The sequence below is a fragment of the Pteronotus mesoamericanus genome, unplaced genomic scaffold (assembly GCF_021234165.1).
Source record: "Pteronotus mesoamericanus isolate MK-2021 breed Mesoamerican mustached bat unplaced genomic scaffold, CSHL_Meso_final contig_58, whole genome shotgun sequence".
NCBI classification, from domain to species: Eukaryota; Metazoa; Chordata; class Mammalia; order Chiroptera; family Mormoopidae; genus Pteronotus; species Pteronotus mesoamericanus.
The window spans coordinates 7627650-7651827 of NW_026555205.1; the positions used below are offsets into that span (position 1 = coordinate 7627650).

Here is a 24178-nt window from a genome sequence, read left to right on the forward strand (position 1 = left end):
TCAGCATGAGCAGTAACACAGCTGCTGGTTTAATCAATCCACCTGATAGTGTTCAGACAATTGTTGGGGGTTTTAGAGATGAGGCCATTAGGTATTTTGGTACTTTATGGCTATAGAAGGGAGTTAGTGAGCTGTTTCCAGGACAGAGCAGGGCTATGTGAATGCAAAAATGGAATCCAATTTTTTATACCTGTTTATTAAAAATAAAAATGTGCAAAGTTAAAATATTGAACCAGCAGTGGTTCACCAAACCTGTTTGTGTTTCCATTTTTATTTTACCTGTAAAATTGGAATCACTTCCCCTGACACTTGATAACCTGAAGTGGAAGTAAGAAGGCTACTGCAGAATCATGAAGTGGGTGATTTGTTTTCAGTTTCAATTCTCCTGATACCACCTCATCTCAACCAGACCCTTTTCTATACATCTTCTTCCCTTTCTCTGTCCTTATGCTGATTTATGCAACCCACAGTTTCCCACAGCAGTCTCACAAGGCCAGGCAGTGCCCATGCTCTCTGACCTTCTAATCTTCTCATCCATTATCATTGGGACTCCTGTGTGACTGACTCAAAGCTGAAGTGTCAACCACTCATAATGGCCAGCTAGTGAATTTTTTCCTCTCATATAGCATTTGCACGGTACCCATTGCCTTTCTCTGTGTAGCCAGGCATGCTTATTTGATGGCAGTGATACTTTTTTTCAAAGTGTACCAGGTAAAGGAAGACCTTAAAGGAAGCATGCCAAGGTACAAATTTCCATAAGTAAAAAGGGTCATTGTTATTGGCTATATAGGAAATCATGATGAGGGGCCCATTGTTGACTACTAAACTTTCTCTGGAGCTGAGTCATAACACAGTCCTAAGTCTTGTTTCAAGACTTAGCAGTTTGGCAATGATGATGATGATGAGATAGCTTGCACTTATCATCCAACCAGGCAGGCTTTAAGTGCTTTGACGTATATTAAATTTTTAGTCCTTAGAAAATCCTGAGGTAGGTACTGTCATTATCCCTATTTTATAGATAAGGATACTGAAGAACAGAGAGATTAAGTCATTTGCCCAAGGCCACACAGCTTATAAATGGTACATCTAGGATTCTAACCAAGACAGCATTGCTTCACAGTTTCATGCTCTTAACCATTGAACTCATGAGTACTGTTCTTTATGAGAACATGGATTTTAACTAGATCCAAACTTGTACTAGAAGAGTCTGACTGGCAGATTTCATAGAAGTCCTTTCAACTCACTTATCTTTTGGATTTACTTGAAAACTTCCAACTTACTTTTCCAAGTCACCTAAAAGAGTGATCATACTTCTGTGGAGAAGACAAAGAGTACAATTTTGCCTTTATTTTCAGGTGTCCAGCTCTAACTTCTCCCTGCAAAGCAGTAGACGCTTAGTGTTGCTGCCCCTTAAATGGTAGCACTAGGAGAGCTGATGGAAGCTGGTGGTAAAATACCCAGTTCTCATCCAGAATGGGACTGCAAAACTAACGTTGTCATATTAGCAAGGCAAAGCAGAAGGAACTGACTCTTCCATCTTCTTTCTTTCCCTTTTCCTATACTTGCCTTAGGGCTGCTCTAGCTCATTTACTTGAAATCATCTAGGGAAATATGCTTGATGGAGGCGCACCATGCGTGCACCTTTTCCTAGGATGCTTCCCCATGGGCACCCGCAGGCAGTCTCAGAAATCTCTCATTTTCTCTTCCCCAGGAATTGTTTGGAGCCACATAGTTTTCTAGGGCCAGCCAGGAGTTTGCAAAGTAGCTGCACTTATTTAAGAATTTATGGATGTGGGACCAAGACATCAGTATTTTTTTAAAAATAAAGTTCCCTGAGTGATTCTAACATGCAGCCAGGCTTGTGAACCACTGACAACCTCCCTGTCTTCCTAACTTTACAAAAAGAACACCTGACTCTCATCATACCCCTTAAACACTGTGAAACACACACAGAGGCACAAACAGACACAGCCACACAAACACACCAGAAGTTATTTGCTTGCTAATTTTATTTTCTCCCAATTTCCCAGGTAGAGACCATTGGAGATGCTTACATGGTGGCCTCAGGCCTCCCTAAGAGGAGTGGCAGTAGGCATGTAGCTGAGATTGCAAACATGTTCCTAGATATCTTGAGCTCCATGGGTACCCTCACGATGTGTCATATGCCAGAAGTGCCAGTTCAGATTCAAATAGGCTTGCATTCAGGTAACAATGATCAGTAAAGCAAAAGATGATATTCCTATGTGTCTAAAGGGAAAACTAGAAAAGGAGGGAGAGGGTATGTCTTTCCTGATTACTAGAAACTGGATTATCCAGGTGTCCAGTGTTACATAATTCCTTCAGTCCTACTCAAGTTTACTCTCTTCCCAGTGGGCAGCAGTCCTTGTTCAAGGTACCAAACCCTTTTAGTTTACCTTTCTTTTTAAAGCCAACATTTCCATGTTTGATTATATGACACATGATCAATGTGCACATGTTATATATAGGATAATTCACTTAATCATTTAAAATCACAACTCCTGAAGTTTTTGTCTCCCACACTACTTCAACTTGCTTGAATGTCTTCAGGATTTTCCCTTCATTGTATCCTTATTATCTACCTTCACAAATTCAGAAGTATCCTGACAAATACCTCACTTGATGTCACAGATATCTTGGCTAGTAGTCCTGCTTGCTTCCCTTTCCACTCACCTCCTCTTAATCATTGCTTTGCTCTTCTAGGCTCCTTTTCTTCACCCATACTTTCTACCCCTTTCCTACCACATTTCTTAAAAATGATCGATACTCACTCTACCATTTCTTCAGTATCCACTTCCTCTTTTGCCCTTTTGTAATCTTGTTTCAGCTCTCACCACTTTTCCAAGTCCTCCTCTGCTCTTAACTCTGCAACATTTGATATTCTTGACAGTCCTCCCTAACACTTTCCTCAATTGGCTTTTCTGACATGTTCTTCACTTGCTGAATGATTCTTCTCCATTTCCTTTCCTGTCTAAGCAAGTCCTGCTCACTGACTGTGGCTATTCCCACCTTTTCTGCAAAACTCTGAGTTATGGCCTCCTTAATCTCTGCACATTCTAATCTCTAATTCATTCTCAACCCACTGCAAACTGGCTTTCATTTTCTACTATTGCCTGATAATCTCTTCCATCTCCATCTGTTGCTTAGATATTGATATCGCTCAGGATTTTGTCATTTATTTACCATTTTTCTCTTTTTCTATAAGCTTCTGACTTCATGTCTACTATTTAACTACCACTTGTGTGCTGATGACTTCCAACTCCACGACTTTAGCACATGTCTCCTTTCTTAAGGTTTAGCCTTGTATATCAGACTTGATGCTGATATTTTCACATGAATGCTCCACATGGTCCTCAGACTCAACACATTCAAAACAAATTTATTTTCTTCCCACATGAATTTCCTCTTCTTTCTGCTTTTATTTTCTATTTTAATTCATGGTATCACCATTCACCTTGTTATTTCAGTTAGTCCTGGGAATCATTCTCCTTGACTACTCCCTCAACATGACCTTCATCATTCAACCAACAATTAAATCTTGAATATTTTACATTTAAAATATTTCTTCATTATGTCTTGTCTCACTACTCAAGGCTAGGCCACCAGCATCTCTTCCCTGGATCATTGAAACAGCATCTTTTTTGCTTCCACTCCTATTTTTTTCAAAATATTTTTAAGTCATGTTTATTCTATTAGAGTTGTCTCAATTTTTCCCTCTTTGCCCTCCTCCATCCACCTCATGATGTTCCTTTCTCCCACAGTCAATTCCCACTCTGTTGTCCATGTCCATAGGTCATTCATACATGTTCTTTGTCTTGTCCTTTCCCCTTCTTTCCACCATTGTCCTCCTTCTGCACCTTATCTGGTCACTTTCACTCTGCTCCATGTTTCCTTCTCTGTGGTTTATTTTTTTTTATTTTTTTTTATATAAACCCATGTTTTACTTTTTTTAAATTAATTTATTTACTTTTTAAATACATTTGTCTCTGCCTTCCCCCCACCTCTTTCCCTTGCCCCCTTCCACCTCCCCTCCCTCAGCTCTTCCCCTTTGGTTTTGTCCATGAGTCCTTGCTATATGTTCCTTGACTTTCCCCTTCCCTTCCCTTTCCCTGCCCCCCCCTTCCCTCTTGTCTCTGTAGATTTCTTTTCCTTTCAGTGTTGCTGGTCATATTTTCCTTGCTTCTTTGCATTGTTGGTTAGGTTCCGCTTATAGGTAAGATCATATGGTATTTGTCTTTCGCCCCCTGGCTTATTTCGCTTAGCATGATGCTCTCCAGTTCCATCCATGCTGTCGCAAAGTTTAGTACTTCTTTTTTCTTTCTGCTGCGTAGTATTCCATTGTGTATATGTACCATAATTTTTTGATCCAGTCATCTACTGATGGGCATTTAGGTTGCTTACAACACTTGGCTATTGTAAATTGTGCTGCTATGAACATTGGGGTGCATAGGTTCTTTTGTATTGGCGTTTTGGTGTTCTCAGGGTATAGTCCCAGCAGGGGAATCGCTGGATCAAAAGGCAGTTCCATTTTCAGCTTTCTGAGGAAATTCCACACTGCTTTCCATAGTGGCTGCACCAGTCTGCATTCCCACCAACAGTGGACTAGCGTTCCCTTTTCTCCACAGCCTCGCCAGCACCTGTTGTTTGTGGATCTGTTTATGATGGCCATTCTGACTGGTGTGAGGTGATACCTCATGGTGGTTTTGATCTGCATTTCTCTGATGGCTAGTGATGCAGAGCATCCTTTCAAATGCCTCTGGGCCCTCTGTATCTCCTCCTTAGAAAAGCATCTGCCCAGGTCCTTGGCCCATTTTTTGATTGGATCGTTTGTCTTCTTGGAGTAAAGTCGAGTGAGTTCTTTGTATATCTTGGAGATCAAACCTCTATCTGATGTATCATTAGCAAATATATTTTCCCAAATGGTTGGCTCCCTTTTCATTTTGCTGATGTTTTCTTTAGCCGTGCAGAAGCTTCTTATTTTGATGAGGTCCCACTTGTTTATTCTTTCCTTTATGTCCCTTGCTTTAGGAGACATATCAGTGAAAAAATTGCTGCGTGGGATATCTGAGAGTTTCCTGCCAATGTTCTCCTCGAGGACTTTGATGGTGTTGCGACTTATATTTAAGTATTTTATCCATCTTGAGTTTATTTTTGTGTATGGTGTCAGCTGATGATCCAATTTCAATTTTTTGCATGTAGCCATCCAGCTCTCCCAACACCATTTGTTGAAGAGGCTGTTATTGCCCCATTTTATGCTTCTGCCCCCTTTGTCGAATATTAGATGTCCATAGAGACCTGGGCTTATTTCTGGGCTTTCTATTCTGTTCCACTGGTCTATGGGTCTGTTTTTGTGCCAGTACCAGATTGTTTTGAGTATAGTGGCTTTGTAGTAGAGTTTGATGTCCGGTATTGTGATCCCTCCTACTTTGTGTTTCTTTCTCAAAATTTCTGCGGCTATTCGAGGTCGTTTATGGTTCCATATAAATTTTTGAAATGTCTGTTCTATTTCTGTGAAATACGTCATTGGTATCTTAATAGGGATTGCGTTGAATCTATAAATTGCTTTTGGTAGTATGGACATTTTGATGATATTAATTCTTCCAAACCATGTGCACGGTATATGCTTCCATTTATTTGTGTCTTCCTTAATTTCTTTTTTCAATGTTGCATAGTTTTCTGCATACAGGTCTTTTGTGTCTTTGGTTAAATTTATCCCTAGGTACTTTATCTTTTTTTCGTGCTATATCGAATGGTATATTTTTCCTGATTTCTTCTTCTTCTATTGCATTGCTGGTGTACAGAAACGCCTTTGATTTCTGAATGTTGACTTTGTATCCTGCTGTTTTGCCAAATTCACTTATTAGGTTGAGGAGTTTTTTGGTAGAGTCTACAGGGTTCTCTATGTACACTATCATGTCATCTGCAAACAATGATAGTTTTACTTCCACCTTTCCTATTTGGATGCCTTTTATCTCTTTCTCTTGTCTGACCGCTGTGGCTAGGACTTCCAATACGATGTTGAAAAGAAGCGGTGAGAGCGGACATCCTTGTCGTGTTCCCGATCTTAGTGGGAAAGCTTTCAGTTTTTGCCCGTTGAGTATGATATTGGCTGTAGGTTTTTCATATATGGCCTTTATTACATTCAGGAATGCCCCATTTATTCCCATTTTGCTGAGTGTTTTGATCATAAATGGGTGCTGTACCTTGTCAAATGCTTTTTCTGCATCTATCGAGATGATCATGTGGTTTTTGTCTTTTCTTTGATTTATGTGGTGTATCACGTTTACTGATTTGCGTATATTGAACCATCCCTGCATCCCTGGGATGAATCCCACTTGATTGTGATGGATAATTTTTGAATGTATTGCTGGATGCGGTTTGTCAATATTTTGTTGAGGATTTTAGCATCCATGTTCATCAGCGAAATGGGCCTGTAGTTTTCCTTCTTTGTAGGGTCTTTATCTGGTTTTGGGATCAGGGTGATGCTGGCCTCATAGAAGGAGTCTGGCAGTCTTCCCTCCTCTTGGATTTTTTGGAATAGTCTGAGAAGGACAGGGGTTAGCTCTTCCTTAAATGTTTTGTAAAATTCTCCTGGGAAACCGTCTGGCCCTGGGCTTTTGTGTGCTGGGAGTTTCTTGATGACTGCTTCAATTTCCCCAGCTGTTATCGGTCTGTTGAAGCTTTCTGTTTCTTCCTCCTTCAGTGTTGGAAGATTATACTTTTCTAAAAATTTGTCCATTTCATCAAGATTTTCAAATTTCTTGGCATATAATTGTTCATAATAGTTTCTGATAATCATTTGTATTTCTGTGGTATCAGTTGTTATTTCTCCTCTTTCATTTCTGATATTATTAATTTGGGTCCTCTCCCTTTTTTTCTTGATGAGTCTGCTTAAAGGTTTGTCCACTTTATGAATCTTTTCAAAGAACCAGCTTCTGGATTGGTTGATCCTCTGAATTGTTCTTTTTGTCTCTATGTCATTCAGTTCTGCTCTAATCTTGACTATTTCCTTCCTTCTACTTGCTCTGGGATTTATTTGTTTTGTTTCTCCAGTTCTTCAAGTTGTAGTGTTAGGTCTTTTATTTGAAATGTTTCTATCTTTTTAGGGTAAGCCTGTATTGCTATGAACTTCCCTCTCAGGACCTCCTTTGCTGTGTCCCATAGGTTTTGGACAGTAGTCCGTTCATTTTCATTTGTTTCCAGAAATTTTTTGATTTCTTCTCTTATCTCATTATTGACCCATTCATTGTTTAATAGTGTACTGTTCAGTCTCCATGAGTTTCCAAGTTTTTGAAGTTTCTCTTTGAGTTTGATTTCGAGTTTCAAGGCCTTGTGGTCTGAGAAAAAGTTTGGTATTATTTCAATTTTCCTGAATTTACTGAGGCTTGCTTTGTGTCCTATCATGTGGTCTATCTTTGAAAAACTGCCATGAGCATTTGAAAAGGATGTGTATTTTTCTTCTTTGGGATGTAAGATTCTATATATGTCAGTTAAGTCTCTTTGATTCAGTGTTTCATTCAGCGCCACGATATGTTTATTAATGTTTTGTTTGGAAGATCTGTCCATTTTTGACAGTGGGGTGTTGAAATCCCCTACTATCAGTGTGTTGCTATCTATATCTTTTTTGAAGTCATCCAACAATTTCCTTATAAACTTGGGGGCTCCTATATTGGGAGCATATAAGTTTACAATGTTGATGTCTTCTTGATAGATTCTTCCTTTAATTATTATAAAGTGCCCCTCTGGGTCTCTCTTTATGGCCTTTGCTTTGAAATCTACTTTGTCTGATACAAGTATGGCAAAGCCAGCCTTTTTTTCATGTCCATTTGCTTGGAATATTATTTTTCATCCCCTTACTTTCAATCTGTGTAGGTCTTTTGCTCTGAGGTGGGTCTCTTGTAGGCAGCATATGTGTGGGTCATGTTTTCTTATCCATTCAGCTACCCTGTGTCTTTTGATTGGGGCATTTAATCCATTCAAATTGAGAGATATTACTGATATAAACTTACTCATCTTTTCTCTTTGTACTTGTGTTCCTCTCTGTCTCATTCTTTTCCTTCATCTGCTTAAACCAGTCCCCTTAGCATATCTTGGAGTGCTGGTTTGGTAGAGATGTATTCTTTTAGCTTTCTTTTGTCTGGGAAACTCCGTATTTCTCCTTCTATTTTAATGGAGAGCCTAGCTGGGTAGAGCAGCCTTGGCTGTAGGCCCTTGCTTTTCATGGCTTGGAATATTTGTTGCCATTCCCTTCTGGCTTGTAGTGTTTCTGTTGAGAAGTCAGCTCCTAGGCGTATCGGGGCCCCCTTGTATGTTACTTTCTCCTTCTCCCTTGCTGCCTTGAGGATTCACTCTTTGTCTTTGACATTTGCCATTTTAATGATGATGTGTCTTGGAGTGGACCTCCCTGGGTCCTTCTTGAGTGGGGTCCTCTGTGCCTCCTGGATCCATGAGAGCCTTTCTCTCCTCAAATTAGGGAAATTTTCCATCATTACTTTTTCGAGGAGGTTCTCTATTCCTTGCTCCTCTTCTTCTCCTTCTGGGATCCCTATTATACAGATATTATTGCGTTTCAGGTTGTCCTGCATTTCCCTAAATGCTTCTTCATTCTTTTTGAGCCGTTTTTCCATTTCTTGTTCTTTCTGGGAGCTTTTTTCTACCTTGTCCTCCATCTCACTGATTCGATCCTCAGCTTCATCCAGCCTGCTTTGGATTCCTTCTACTGTGTTCTTCAATTCAGAAATGGTATTCTTCATATCCTCTTGTGTCTTCTTGATAGTTTCTATGTCCTTTTCCAGGCTGATATAGTTTGCTGTAAGATCCTGATAGTTTCTCTGCAGTTTCTCATAGTTCTCTTTGAGCTGGCTGAGCTCATTGAGCTTCCTTAGAACCCTTGTTTTAAATTCCATATCTGAGAGTTCCCTTGCCTCTATTTCATTTAGCTCTCTCTGTGGGGAGTCCCCTTTTCCACTCATTTGGGGGGAACTTCTTTTTCTTCCCATTTTTGTGAGAGTCTGTTAAGTATTTTTGTCCTTTACTTTTCTTTCTGGGCTTGCCTCTGATGATGTCAGTTGTTGACCCTATAGGGCCTTGTGTTGTTTGTTTGAGCCTTTCAGGAGTCTAATGCCTGTGTCTGACTCCTGCTGGGAGCAGCTCTGTGACCCCTTCGGTCAGGGCTGGGCTATTCTTTGGGATCTCTCTGCGCTCTCACGAGAGCTCCTTGAGCGCGTTCCCAGCGCAGCAGGGTCCCCCACCTGCCTGGGCTCGCATGTGCTTGCCCCAGACCAGGGGGCTTATTCGCGACCTCCCGTGCTCATCTGGCCTCCCTGGCACGCGAGCTTCGCGGCACTGGTCAGCTTAGGGTCTTCTACTGTGTGTTTTCCCCGCTTTTGGCTCTTTGGGTGCGTTGCTTGCCCTCGCCAAATGGGGACTACGGAAATGGGAGGAAATCAGCTCTAGGACTCTCCGGTTAATCCTGTTTCTCGTCTCTCCTCCAGGGACTCTGGGCAGCTCTACTTATTTTGCGGGCTGCTCCGCAATCGCGACGGGTAGGTCAATTTACGCCTTCCCTTGCTGCTCTCTGCACTGCCTCGCAGGCAGTATGGGTGCCAGTCTGTGTGAGGCCTTGCCGGCAGGTGCAAGCGTTCGCCAGCCTGCGTGGGTCACACACACGCTCGCCAACCCTCGCCAGTCACTCGGCGCAAGTGTGCGCGCCTGCTCTGGGTGTTTTGGGGGTTTCTATGTTTGCTTTTCGGCTTTTGGCTCTTTGGGGTGTGGCCTCTTCCCGCGCAATGGAGACTTCGGCAAGGAGAAGGAGTCAGGACTCCCTGGTTCCTCCTCCTGTTCTTTCCCCAGTGCCTCCGTTTCTAGTCTCCCCTTAGGGGCCTCTGGGCAGTTCTGTGACCCCTTCGGCCGAGGATCCAACCCCTGTGCGGACTGCGTTTCAATCGCAGGCAGTCTGGTTCATGCGCGCCCCGCTTCTGCCTCTTTGGGGTCGCGCCTTTCCAGCCCACAATGGAGACTACCGAACGGGGAGGGAGTCGGGACTCCCCGGTCCTCCTCCCGTTGTTTCCCCAATGCCTCCGTCTCCAGTCTCTCCTCAAGGCTCTCCTAGCCAGTCTGCACTCAGCCCCATAGCTCACAGGTGTACAAGCTGTGTGCGGAGCGCACAAAAGGCAGGTTAATTGATTCCCTTATGCCTGATGGAGATGGTAGCTGGAGAGTGGGAAGTGCGTTATCACCCGGGCTCCACCGGCCGCAGTCTCAGTTCTCTTCACAAAGTTTTCCTCACCAGTCTTTTCCCAGACACCAGCCCACCCTGCTGCCGCTTGTACCCAGTGATCAAGGAGGGTGGCTGCCGCTGCAACTTGCATTTGCCCTTTAAATGTCTTTTTGCATCCCCAGCCACCTGTCTCTGGCAGAGAGCGCCCCTAAGCTTTTTGGGGTTGCGTTTTGTCTGTATTTTCTCGGCTTTAGCGGCTGTAGTTTAGGGGTTCCTGTTTATGATTCAGACCCCGTTCTTCTCGGGGGGACGCTAACTGGCCGTTTCAATGTCCCTCTGGTGCCAGTGCCCGTGCGCACCCAGACCACCCTCTCGAGCCTCCACCGCAATTCTCACCCGTTGGGATGTGTGAGAGTCGAATCCGCTGTCCGCGGCACCAAGGCTCCTCTCCCACTATCGCTCCACTGCTTTCCAGGTGATTACTCCATTATTTAGTTGCAATTCCAGTTTGGTTTTGGGAGGAGGTCAGCGTGACTCCCTTTCACTCCTCCGCCATCTTTTCAACCTCTCTCTGTGGTCTGTTTTGTTTGTTAGTTTATTTTGTTGAATAGATTCCACTTATAGGTGAGATCTTACGGTATTTGTCTTTCAATGACTGGGTTATTTCACTTAGCATAATATTCTCCAGTTCCATCCATGTTGTTGCAAAAGGTAGGAGTTCCTTCTTTCTTTTTTATAAAATGTATATTTTATTTACTTTTTTTTTAAATGTCAAAATCCATTATAAAATATTAAAAAATTTAAATCCATGATAAGGTCTCAGAAATTAAAACAACATGACACCTGCACAGAAAAAATCAAGTAGATCAATGAAATAAAATGAGCATTCTAGAAACAAATGTATATGTCTGTCTAACAATGTAATATATAATTAAATTGATATTTCAAATCAAAAGGGAAAATAAGGCATAGTCAACAAATAAGGTGCATGGACCATTATTACTTGAAATGAAACAAATATAGAGCCCTATTTCATACATTATCCAAAAATAATTCAGGTGAGTTAAAAATCAATATGTAGAATCTAAAGAGTGTTAGGAAAAAATACAAAATAATATTTTTCTTACCCTAAAGTAACATATTCAAACCCAGAAGCTAAAAGTAAGATATTGACAATATGACTATATTAAATATTTAAGACTATGCAATTATATATGTGTGTTTGTATACATATATATTTATACGTTATATATATTTATATATAACATATAATATTTATATGTTATATATAAATATATATAACTTGATATATATATAAAGTTAAAGGACAAGTAAGAGAATAGGAAAATATTTGCAGCACATCAAAAAAGGGTTAATAGGTTTTAGGTTTCTTTAAGGAAAAAATTCTACATATATTTAGTCAAAAAATAGATAAAGAATACCAAAAGGTCATTTAAAGCTTTTTAAACATAATAGAAATACGCAAGAAATATACAAAACAGGTTTAGTTTCAACAAAGATTAAAGTAACACATCATTGTCACAGTCAGATTAATAAATATTAAAAATATAGGTATTATCAAGTACAGCTGACTGTGAAAGGAACTGGGTACTAATACACTCTTTTTCTTCATCTTCTTTTTTTAATTTTAGTTAATTTATTTTTTCAAATACATTCTTCTATGCCTACCCCCACCAATTTCCCTGGCCCCCTCCACACATACCTCCCTCCCTCCCTCAGTTATTCCCCTTTGGTTTTGTCCATGAGTCCTTGCTATATGTTCCTTGACTTTCCCCTTCCCTTCCCTTTCCCTGTCCCCCCTTCCCTCTTGTCTCTGTTGATTTCTTTTCCTTTCAGTGTTGCTGGTCATATTTTCCTTGCTTCTTTGCATTGTCGGTTAGGTTTCGCTTATAGGTAAGATCATATGGTATTTGTCTTTCGCCCCCTGGCTTATTTCACTTAGCATGATGCTCTCCAGTTCCATCCATGCTGTCGCGAAGCTTAGTAGTTCTTTTTTTCTTTCTGCTGCATAGTATTCCATTGTGTATATGTACCATAATTTTTTGATCCAGTCATCTACTGATGGGCATTTAGGTTGCTTCCAACACTTGGCTATTGTAAATTGTGCTGCTATGAACATTGGGGTGCATAGGTTCTTTTGTATTGTTGTTTTGGTGTTCTTAGGGTATAGTCCCAGCAGGGGAATCACTGGATCAAAAGGCAGTTCCATTTTCAGCTTTCTGAGGAAATTCCACACTGCTTTCGACAGTGGCTGCACCAGTCTGCATTCCCACCAACAGTGGACTAGGGTTCCCTTTTCTCCACAGCCTGGCCAGCACCTGTTGTTTGTGGATGGGTTTTTGATGGCCATTCTGAGTAGTGTGAGGTGGTACCTCATGGTGGTTTTGATCTGCATTTCTCTGATGGCTAGTGATGCTGAGCATCCTTTCAAATACCTCTGGGCCCTCTGTATCTCCTCCTTGGAGAAGCGTCTGCCCAGGTTCTTTGCCCATTTTTTTGATTGGATCATTTGTTGTCTTGGAGAGGAGTTGAGTGAGCTCTTTATATATCTTGGAGATCAAACCTCTATCTGATGTATCATTCGCGAATATATTTTCCCATACGGTTGGCTCCCTTTCCATTTGGCTGATAATTTTTTTAGTCATTCAGAAGCTTCTTATTTTGATGGGAACCCACTTGTTTATTCTTTCCTTTATATGCCTTGCTGTAGGAGACATATCGGTGCAAAAATTGCTGCGTGGGATATCTGAGAGTGTCCTGCCAATGTTCTCCTCTAGGACTTTCATGGTGTTGCGACTTCTATTACGTCTTTTATCCCTCCTGAGTTTATTTTTGTGTATGGTGTCAGCTGATGATCGAATTTCAATTTTTTGCATGTAGCCATCCAGCTCTCCTAAGACCATTTGTTGAAGAGGCTATTATGGCTCCATTTTATGCTTCTGCCCCCTTTGTCAAATATTAGATGCTCATAGAGACCTGGGCTTATTTCTGGGCTTTCTATTCTGTTCCACTGGTCTATGGATCTGTTCCTGTGCCAGTACCAGATTGTTTTGAGTATAGTGGCTTTGCAGTACAGTTTGATGCCCGGTATAGTGATCCCTCCTACTTTGTGTTTCTTTCTCAAAATTTCTGCGGCTATTCGGGGTCGTTTATGGTTCCATATAAATTTTTGAAATGTCTGTTCTATTTCTGTGAAATACATCATTGGTATCTTAATAAGGATTGCGTTGAATCTCTAAATTGCTTTGGGAAGTATGAATATTTTGATGATATTAACTCTTCCAATCAATGAGCACGGTATATGCTTCCATTTATTTGTGTCTTCCTTCCTTTCTTTTTTCAATGTTATATAGTCTTCTGCATACAGGTCTTTTACGACTTTGGTTAAATTTACGCTTAGGTACTTTATTTTTCTTCTTCCTATATCGAATGGTATTTTTTCTCTGATTTCTTCTTCTTCAATTGCATTGCCGGTGTACAAAAATGCCTTTGATTTCTGAATATTGACTTTGTATCCTGATTTTTTACCAAATTCACTTATTAGGTTGAATAGTTTTTTGGTAGACTCTACAGGGATCTCTATGTACACTATCATATCATCTGCAAAAAATGATAGCTTTACTTCCTCCTTTCCAATTTGGATGCCTTTTATCTCTTTCTCTTGTCTGACCGCTGTGGCTAGGACTTCCAATATGGTGTTGAAAAGAAGCAGTGAGAGTGGACATCCTTGTCATGTTCCTGATCTTAGTGGGAAAGCTTTCAATTTTTGCCCGTTGAGTTAGATAGTGGCTGTAGGTTTTTCATATATGGCCTTTATTACGTTGAGGAATGGCCCATTTATTCCCATTCTGCTGAGTGTTTTGATCATAAATGGGTGCTGTACCTTATCGAATTCTTTTTCTGAGTCTATCGAGATGATCATGTGTTTTTTGTCTTTTCTTTTATATATGGTGTATCACGTTTACTGATTTGCGTATATTGAACCATCCCTGCATGCCTGGGATGAATCCCACTTGATCGTGGTGGATAATCTTTCTAATTTATTGCTGGATGTGGTTTGCCAATATTTTGTCGAGGATTTTGCATTTATGTTCATCAGCGAAATTGGCCTGTAGTTTTCTTTCTTTAAGGGTCTTTATCTGGTTTTGGGATCAGGGTGATGCTGGCCTCATAGAAAGAGTCTGGGAGTCTTCCCTCCTCTTGGATTTTTTTTTTAATAGTCTGGGAAGGACAGGGATTAGCTCTTCCTTCAATGTTTTGTAAAATTCTCCTGGGAAACCGTCCGGCCCTGGGCTTTTGTGTGCTGGGAGTTTCTTCATGTCTGCTTCAATTTCCCCAGCTGTTATCGGTCAGTTCAAGCTCTCTGATTCTTCCTCCTTCAGTGTTGGAAGATTATACTTTTCTAAAAATTTGTCCATTTCATCAAGGTTTTCTAATTTCTTGACATATAATTATTCATAGTAGTTTGTGACGATCCTATGTATTTCTGTGGTATCAGGTTTTATTTCTCCTCTTTCATTTCTGATATTATTAATTAGGGTCCTCTCCCTTTTTTCTTGATGACTCTGCTTAAAGGTTTGTCAATTTTATTTATCTCTTAAGAGACCCAGCTTCTGGATTGGTTGATCCTCTGAATTGTTCTTTTCGTCTCTATGTCATTCAGGTCTGCTCTAATCTTGACTATTTCCTTCCTTCTACTTGCTCTGGGATTTATTGGTTGTTGTTTCTCCAGTTCTTGAAGTTGTATTCTTAGGTCTTTTATTTGAATTGTTTCTATCTTTTTGAGGTAAGCCTGTATTGCTATGAACTTCCCTCTCAGGACCGCATTTGCTGTGTTCCCTAGGTTTTGGACTGTTGTGTGTTCATTTTCATTTGTTTCCAGAAATTTTTTGATTTCTTCTCTTATCTCATTATTGACCCATTAATTGTTTAATAGTCTACTGTTCCGTGTCCAGGAGTTTGCGAGTTTTTCAAGTTTCTCTTTGAGGTTGATTTCCAGTTTCAAAGCCTTGTGGTCTGAGAAAAAGTTTGGTATTATTTCAATTTTCCTGAATTTGCTGAGGTTTGCGTTGTTTCCTATCATGTGGTCTATCTTTAAAAACTGCCATGAGCATTTGAAAAGAATGTGTATTTTTCCTCTTTGGGATGTAAGTTTCTATATATGTCAGTTAAGTCTCTTTGATTCAGTGTGTCATTCAGCGCCACGATATGTTTAATAATGTTTTGTTTGGAAGATCTGTCCATTTTTGACAGTGGGGTGTTGAAATCCCCTACTATCAGTGTGTTGCTGTGTATCACTTTTGAAGTCAACCAACAATTTCCTATATACTTGGGGGCTCCTATATTGGGAGCATATAAGTTTACAATGTTGATGTCTTCTTGATAGATTCTTCCTTTAATTATTATAAAGTGCCCCTCTGGGTCTCTGTTTATACCCTTTGTTTTGAAATCTACTTTGTCTGATACAAGTATGGAAACCCCAGCCTTTTTCTCATGCCCATTTGCTTGGAATATTTTTTTTCCATCCCTTTACTTTCAATCTGTGGAGGTCTCTTGCTCGGAGGTGGGTCTTTTGTCGTCAGCATATGTGTGGGTCATGTTTTCTTATCCATTCAGCTACCCTGTGTCTTTTGATTGGGGCATTTAGTCCATTCATGTTGAGAGACATTACTGATAGAAACTTACTCATCTTTTCTCTTTGTACCTGTGTTCCTCTCTCTCTCATTCTTTTCCTTCATCTTCTTAAACCAGTCCCCTTAGCATATCTTGGAGTACTGGTTGGTAGAGATCTATTCTTTCAGCCTTCTTTTGTCTCGGAAACTCCGTATTTCCCCTTCTATTTTAATTGAGAGCCTTGCTGGGTAGAGCAGCCTTGGCTGTAGGCCCTTGCTCTTCATGACTTGGAATATTTATTGCCATTCCCTTCTGTCTTGTAGTGTTTCTGTTGAGAAGTCAGCTCCTAGGCGTATCGGGGCCCCCTTGTATGTTACTTTCTCCTCCATTGCTGCCTTGAAGATTCTCTCTTTGTCTTTGATAGTTGCCATTTTAATGATGATGTGTCTTGGAGTGGACCTCCTTGAGTCCCTCTTGAGTGGGGTCTCTGTGCCTCCTGGATCCATGAGAGCCTTTCTCTCCTCCAATTTGGGAAATTTTCCATCACTACTTTTTCAAGGAGGTTTTCTATCCCTTGCTCCTCTTTTTCTCCTTCTAGTATCCCTATTATATGGATATTATTGCGTTTCAGGTTGTCCTGCATTTCCCTAAATGCCTCTTCATTCTTTTTGAGTCTTTTTTCCATTTCTTGTTCTCTCTGGGAGCTTGTTTCTACCTTATCCTCTATCTCACTGATTCGATCCTTGGCTTCATCCAGCCTGCTTTGGATTCCTTCTACTGTGTTGTTCATTTCAGAAATGGTATTCTTCATATCCTCTTGTGTCTTCTTGATAGTTTCTATGTCCTTTTCCAGGCTGATATAGTTTGCTGTAAGATCCTGATAGTTTCTCTGCAGTTTCTCATAGTTCTCTTTGAGCTGGCTGAGCTCATGGAGTTTCCTTAGAACCACTGTTTTGAATTCCATATCTGATAGTTCCCTTGCCTTTATTTCATTGAGCTCTCTCTGTGGGGAGTCCCCTTTTCTACTCATTCGGGGGGAAGTTCTTCTTCTTCCCATTTTTGTGAGAGTCCATTAAGTAATTTATTTATTTATTTATTTATTTTTGCTTCTGCTTCAATAGGGCTGTCTAGATTTCCTCACTTTGTGGATTAAACTTCTATGGTAGTTGGTGGGTCTTTGTATTTATTTATTTATTTATTTTCTCCTTTACTTTTCTTTCTGGGCCTGCCTCTGATGATGTCAGTTGTTGACCCTATATGACCTTGGGTTGTTTGTTTGAGCCTTCCAGGAATCTACTGTCTGTGTCTGATTCCTCTTTGGGGTATCTCTGTGACCCCTTTGCTCAGGGATGGACTATTTTTTGGGATCACTCTGCTCTCTCACACCGGCTCCTTGAGCATGTTCCCTGGCCCAGGAGGATTCCCCCACCCGCCCGGACTCGCGCTTGCTTGCCCCAGTCCAGGGGGCTTATTAGCGACCTCGCCTACTCGTCTGGCCCCCCTGTCCTGCGGCCACCCCGCACTAGTCCGTTTAATGTCTTCTATTGTGTGTTTTCCCCGCTTTTGGCTCTTTGGGTGCGTTGCTTGCCCTCGCCAAATGGGGACTACGGAAATGGGAGGAAGTCAGCTCTAGGACTCTCTGGTTAATCCTGTCTCCGGTCTTTCCTCCAGGGACTCTTGGCCGCTCTCTCACCCCTTCGGCCCGGGATCCACTAATTTTGTGAGCCGCTACGCAATCACAGGCCGTGCGGGTCAATTTACCCCTGCCCTCGCCAATCTGTGTACTCCCTTGCATGCCCCATTGGTGCCAACCTGTGGTATGCCTTGCCAGCCCACGCGAGCCCTCACCAGCCTGCGTGGGTCCACACACACACTCGCCAACCCTCGCCGGCCATGTGGCGCAAGTTTGCGCGCCTTCACTAGGTGGTTTTGGGGTGTCTATGTGTGCTTTTCTGCTTTTGGCTCTTTCGGGGTGTGGCCTCTTCCTGCACAATGGAGACTATGGAAAAGAGAAGGCGTCGGGACTCCCTGGTTCCTCCTCCCGTTCTTTCACCAACGCCTCCTTTTCCAGTCTCTCCTCAGGGGTCTCTGGGAAGTTCTGTGACCCCTTCGGCCAAGGATCCACTCTGTGTGCGTACTGCGTTTCAATAACAGGCATTCTGGTTCATGCGCACCACACTTCTGCCTCTTTGGTGTTGCGTCTTTCCAGCCCACAATGGATACTACGGAATGGGGAGGGAGTCAGGTCTCCCCGGTTCTTCCTCCTGTTCTTTCCCCAATGCCTCCCTCTCCAGTCTCTCCTCAGGGCTCTCCCAGCCAGTCTGCACTCAGTTCCCCAGCTCACACATGCACAAGCTGTGCGTGGAGTGCACAAAAGGCAGGTTAATTGATTCCCTTATGCCTGATGGAGATGGTAGCTGCAGAGTGGGAGGTGCGTCATTACAGGAGCTCCACCAGCCGCCGTGTCAGTTCTCTTCACAAAGTTTTCCTCACCAGTCTTTTCCCAGGCACCAGCCCACCCTGCTGCCGCCTCTACCCAGAGATCAAGGAGAATGACTGCCACTGCAATTTTTGCGTTGTCCCTTTAAATGTCTCTTTGCATCCCTAGCCACCTGTCTGTGGTAGAGAGCGCCCCTAAGCTTTTCGGGGTTGCGTTTTGTCTGTATTTTCCTGGTTTTAGTTGCTGTAGTTTAGAGGTCCTTGGTTATGATTCAGACCCTATTCTTCTCAGCAGGAGCTAACTGGCTGTTTCAGTGTCCCTCTGGTGCCAGTGCTCGTGGGCACCCAGCCCACCTTCTCGAGCCTCCGCTGCACTTCTTACCCATTGGGATGTGTGAAAGTTGAGTCCACTGTTTGTCCGCGGCTCCAAGGCTCCTCTCCCACTATTGTTCCATTGTTTTCCAGGTGATTACTCCACTATTTAATCGCAATTCTAGTTTGATCTTGCAGGGAGGAGGTCAGTGTTACTCCCATTCACTCCTCCACCATCTTTTCCCCTCCTATAGTCCTCATTTTTATTCTTAAAAATTAAAGTTCAGATAGAACTTTTGGAAGCAAAAACACTAATAACTTTCTCTAACTTAGGAAACAGCAAAAAAATAATAATAATGCTGATTAATTTTAACATAGAGTAGAAATAATAAAGGTAAAGGTGGAGGCACTTACTAGATACTCCTGAACTAGATTTTCAGTATGGTTGCTGAAGTTTTTCCAAGTAATGTCAACTCAATGAATACCTAACGTGGCTATATTAAAATGTAAGAACAAGAAACATTCTAAGTCCAAATAGAAAATATTCTTGGATTATCTATATATACTTTCATGCCCCTCATACAAATGATTGAAAGTCAACCCTACTTCTTTTCAAATTTTAAAACTATCTTAGCAATAATTTTCTTTTTTTAATTTTTCAAAAATTTTTAAAGATTTTATTTATTTATTTTAGAGAGGGAACAAGAAGGAGAAACAGTGAGAGAAACATCAGTGTGTGGCTGCTTCTCACTCGCCCCTTCCTAGGACCTGGCCTGCAACCACAGGCATGTGACTCTACTGGGAATCGAATTGGTGACTCTTTGGTTCACAGGCCAGCACTCAATCCACTGAGCCACACCGGCCAGGGCAGCAATAATTTTCTTGATAGACACAGTTTGAGAGACATATAGCCCTGTGGCATTCCTTCTTCCAACACTAAAGCAGAAAAAAGTGTCACATTTTTTCCTTGCAACAAACATGTTTGGATTCTGAGTCCCTGCCCAGGATTTCCTGGTTTGAATTTGAGGCTTATTTGTCCCTACTGACAGATATAAGCATCTTGGGTGTAACTGTTGCGTGGAACAAAGGTATAAATAAGAAGAGTAGTCATGTCTGCATAATTATAAACTTGCTTCTCATAGGGCAAAGAGTTTATTACTAATTATAAGACTTCTTACAAATTCCCAGAGCTATTTGGTGGCAACTTTACTTTTATGCACATACATTTCTTCCCTGGACAGTGCTCTTCTATTAATGTTGGATGCATGCCTATTGACTGTAATCCCACCTGCCTGCTACTCTACAGGGCACATTGTTGCTGGAATGGTGGGCCTCATCATGCCCAGATACTGCTTGTCAGAAACACTGTGAACACAGCTTCTTGGATGTAAGCAGCAGGGTTACGTGAGTATCTATAGCAGGATGGATGGCATAGTAACCTCTTACTTTTGGGAAAGTACTTCTTCCTCAAGAGAGGAGGAAGAGAGCAGGGTACTTGATGCTTTGATGTTTTAAAGAAAAATAAAAGGTAATTTGAGAAGATTAAGGATATTTAACACATTTTTCCTGATCTCTTATGGCAAACCAGTCGGGGGTGATATTGGATTGAACATGTAACATTCTTGTTCTAGAAATGAAGCTGTAGCTAAGTGACATTGAAACACCCAGTATTTGATCAAAACAACTAAAACAATTTTGGGGGTAAAGGAAAAAATTGGCTAGCTTGGTGGATTTAGGGGAGTTGTGTTGAAAAAAGAATTAGCTAAGGAACTGACATTTTAGTTTTTCAACTAGTTTGTGGAGACACATGCAAAGCCAGCTGCCTCCTAGCCTGCTGTTTGCTGCTCTACTCGTTTTGAACTAGTTAGGACCACTGGAGTTCTGGCTTCATCAGATAGGTCCCTTGAATTTAGCTAGCAATTATCTCTCAACCTAAGGAGCTTGGTGTTCTAAAATAACTAATTCCAACTTGCCTGTACATAAAACCCTTAGCTGCTATGAAAATATCCATGGTATCAATGATATCACTCCTTTCCCTCATCTTTGAGAAGAAAACTTTACAAGCCATTATGATATTTGTCTATTGTCAGCAATTTTTTCTTGGTTAGGTATTGCTACTACTAAGCCAATGTCAGAATCACAATGTTCCTTTACCTGGTTGAGCAAAGCAATTTGTTCATGCTAGTCTGGGAAGAATATAGATTTTATATAAAGTTTTTAATGGTTTTTATATTTAAAAAACACTCAGGCCCTTAGCATCCCTGGCTTTTGCAGTTGCCTGGCAAGACAGTTCTTCCCAAATTTCAGCAATATACACAAACTAGTCTCTGATGATTGAGTGGCCTATATCACAGTGGGTGATGCCTTGTCTTATCCCACTCCTTGTGACTCGTGCAGAAACAGGCTTGAGCAATAAATCCAGTCTTAGTTGATCTAGCCTATGCAGCCATGATTAAGGAGGCAGCATGGAATTTAGAAGCTGTTGTCAGACAGCTTTTCTGACATCTGGGAAAGTCTTTGAACTCTACAGATATGACCAAGTCCATGGACATAGTCATGCACGAACTGCTAAGCATATGACTTTTCTTTTGAAGTGCAACTCAAGATAAAGTGAAATTGATCATGGAACTGCAATGTGGATTAGACACAATAGCCTGGACTGATGGAAGCTTGTAGAAGACTAAAGTCATATTCTAGTTGGCACCAAGGAAACTCCACACATTTCATATTGAATATATAGAACTGAGAGCAGAAATTGAATACTCAGATATAGGCAGCACCTTGTCCAATGATCAGCTAGGAAGAAGAAAATTGAATGAATCATACATAGAAGGTGTTTATTAAGCACTGACTATGCAAGAAAGGCATTAAGAGGGATACAAAGAAGTATACACATGTGATCGTTTCACTAAAGGAGCTGGTTAGTGTGCTTATCTGGAAATGGATAACTGTAACTAAGATGTGGCATTAAATTCTACACCTGATTAAATGTCTGTAAAGAAGTAGCCTCTAACCTCATATGAGACTGGGGCATGTCACAAGTCTATTAAAAATCAACATCATCAATACCTCATTTGTGCCCAGTTGTATCTATTGATACTAGAATAGATGTGACTAGTGACACAGCTCTGGAGTGATCCTCCTTGCCACACAACTAGATGGTGGCTTGAATGAGCTAACTCTCTCTCTCTCTCTTTCTCTCTTTTTTAAATATATTTTATTTATCTTTAGAGAGGGGAAAGGAGAAAGAGAGGGAGAGAAACATCAATATGTGGTTGCCTCTCAAGCACCCCCTACTGGGGACCTGGCCTGCAACCCAGGCATGTGCCCTGACTGGGAATCAAACATGCGACCCTTTGATTCGCAGGCTGGCGCTCAATCCACTGAGCCACACCAGCCAGGGCTCTCTCTCTCTCTGTTTTTTTTAAAAACATTTTTTCATTCTTTTTTTAAATCCATGCTTGCTTAAGGAGTTGCTTATTGATTTTAGAAAGAAGAAAAGGGAGGGAGAGAGAGAGGGAGAGAAATATCAATCAGTTGCCTGTTGTATATGCCCTGACCTGGGGACCAAACCTGCAACCTAGGCATGTGCTCTGACCAGGAATTGAACCCGTGACCTTTTGGTTTATGGAATGACACTCCAACGAACTGAGTCACACCTCTCAGGACTCTCTCTTTTTTGAGTAGTGTCTTTCCCACCAGTATGATTAGTCTATTGAAAGTCTCCCTGACAACCAGATGCTAGTGAAATGGCACACATAGACTTGGCTAGGGACATACTAGATGATCATATAACTCTTAGGAATAGGACAATCCTTTTTTTTGAGCAGATGTTCTGGGTACCCATGAGTTAGTGAGGAAGACACTAACAACAGTAGTGAGATGTCAAAAGAAGGAAAGTCATTGTGAGTAAACAGCACAAATTTCATCCAGTTCTTTTCAACCATGCCTTCCAACTTAGACTGTACTAAGCTTCTAAAAGAATTCCCTTCTCAAATGTGTGTTAGAATAAGTATTGGACTTTTATTTAAGATTCAACTTGAACAAGGTCTTACTTCTTAGGATGACAGTTTTTAGGAAGGTCAAGGATTCTGCTTTAGTTAACAAATGGTTTTTCTTTACCAAGAAATTATACTCAGTTTCCAACAAAATTTTTAGTCATAGTTCCCCATGTAAAACTCTTACCCCATGTTGGGATTATTAGTTGGAAAATAATACATTCATGTGTGTATACAGCTAGATGCACCCACTCAAAGGACAACTATAAATATACAGTAGGAACAAAATGTTGACAAAGGTCTTGTGTCACATCTCATTGATTTTTATTTTATGTACAGCAATATTGAAAGATAGCTGTATGGATGTATATGGAAAATCACTCTCTTGTCTCTTACGTAGAATATGTAAACCTTGGGAGTTCAGCCAGTGAACTCACTGGTTGGAAGCAACCAGTGAGAGGCTGCTTGGAACCTTAGTTCCCTTAGAGGAGGTCACATTTCAGTTGAGAGCACAGGTGCTTTCTCCACCTCCACCCTAGAATTAAATTAACACCTTTCTATTGCATGACCTTTCATCCAGGAGCTGATAAGTGCTACAGCCTTATTTGGGCCTGGTGAGGAAAGCCATAACTCTGCCCTCCTCCTCCTGTGAGACCCCCAACTGAAGCTCTCTGTCTCAGGGACTTTGTTTAAGATCTAGTTCATTTAGAAGTGGGGGTATTTATTACGTTAATATTTTTTCATTGATTTTACCTGAAAGGATCTAAAGTTATACCTTTCTTTCTTTTATAGCTTATTACATTCATGTCAGTCATAGCATTGTGACAATTCTTTGAGCTGTAGGTGAGGGATGTGAAGTGGAGCTTTGAGGAAGGACAGAACTCAAAGTATAATGTCCTTCTCTTTTGTGAGTCAAACCAGTTGGACACACTTGCTTCTGGGGAGATCATGGTGTGCTGAAAGAGTTTACCTGGGTGTCCGAGGCTAAGAGCTATAATTTGGGAAGAATTTTCAGCCCCATTTGTGGTTCTCCAAATATTGTTCCATTTTGCCTCAGTTTTCTTCTCTTTAAAATATGGCTACAGTGAGTAAGATTGTTAAAACTCCTGCATTTTTTAGACTGTAAGTTGCATCTTCCTCTCTTAAATAGTTGCCTGGAATTTGGCTTTCCAATGAGCTGCGCTATTGTTTACATTTTTAAGCTTCTGTTTTGTTTTCTTTTGCAGTGACAGACACTGTTTCATTAGCTACAGCACTAGTGAGTATTGGGTTTTCTATTTGCCTGATCAGTGGCCACCTTTTCTGACTTTTCACCTCCACCATTGACCCTCTGTTATGTCTTTCTCCAAGGACCAAGATGAATAAAGTCAGTTCCTACGAAAGACAAACATTTGGTACCACCTTTTCTCTGTTAGGACTATCCCTTGATCTAAGATTCAGGATTAGAATAATTTTCTTTTTTTTTTGACACTTCCACTGCATTTTTTTCATCTTCCTCTGGATGGCTCCAGGAATCCTAGATGTCCCAGTTGTAAGAGGCTCTCGAGATCTGATAATC

General features: G+C 41.2%; 1 protein-coding gene across 1 annotated transcript in view; it reads left to right on the plus strand.

Annotated features, from left to right (window-relative positions):
- Nucleotides 1-24178, plus strand: part of GUCY2F (guanylate cyclase 2F, retinal) — a 135014-nt gene that overhangs the window by 87720 nt on the left and 23116 nt on the right. The window contains 4 exon segments of the mRNA XM_054580399.1: nucleotides 2031-2205; nucleotides 19929-19976; nucleotides 19979-20026; nucleotides 23413-23507. Coding sequence (XP_054436374.1) covers nucleotides 2031-2205; nucleotides 19929-19976; nucleotides 19979-20026; nucleotides 23413-23507 — 366 coding nt within the window.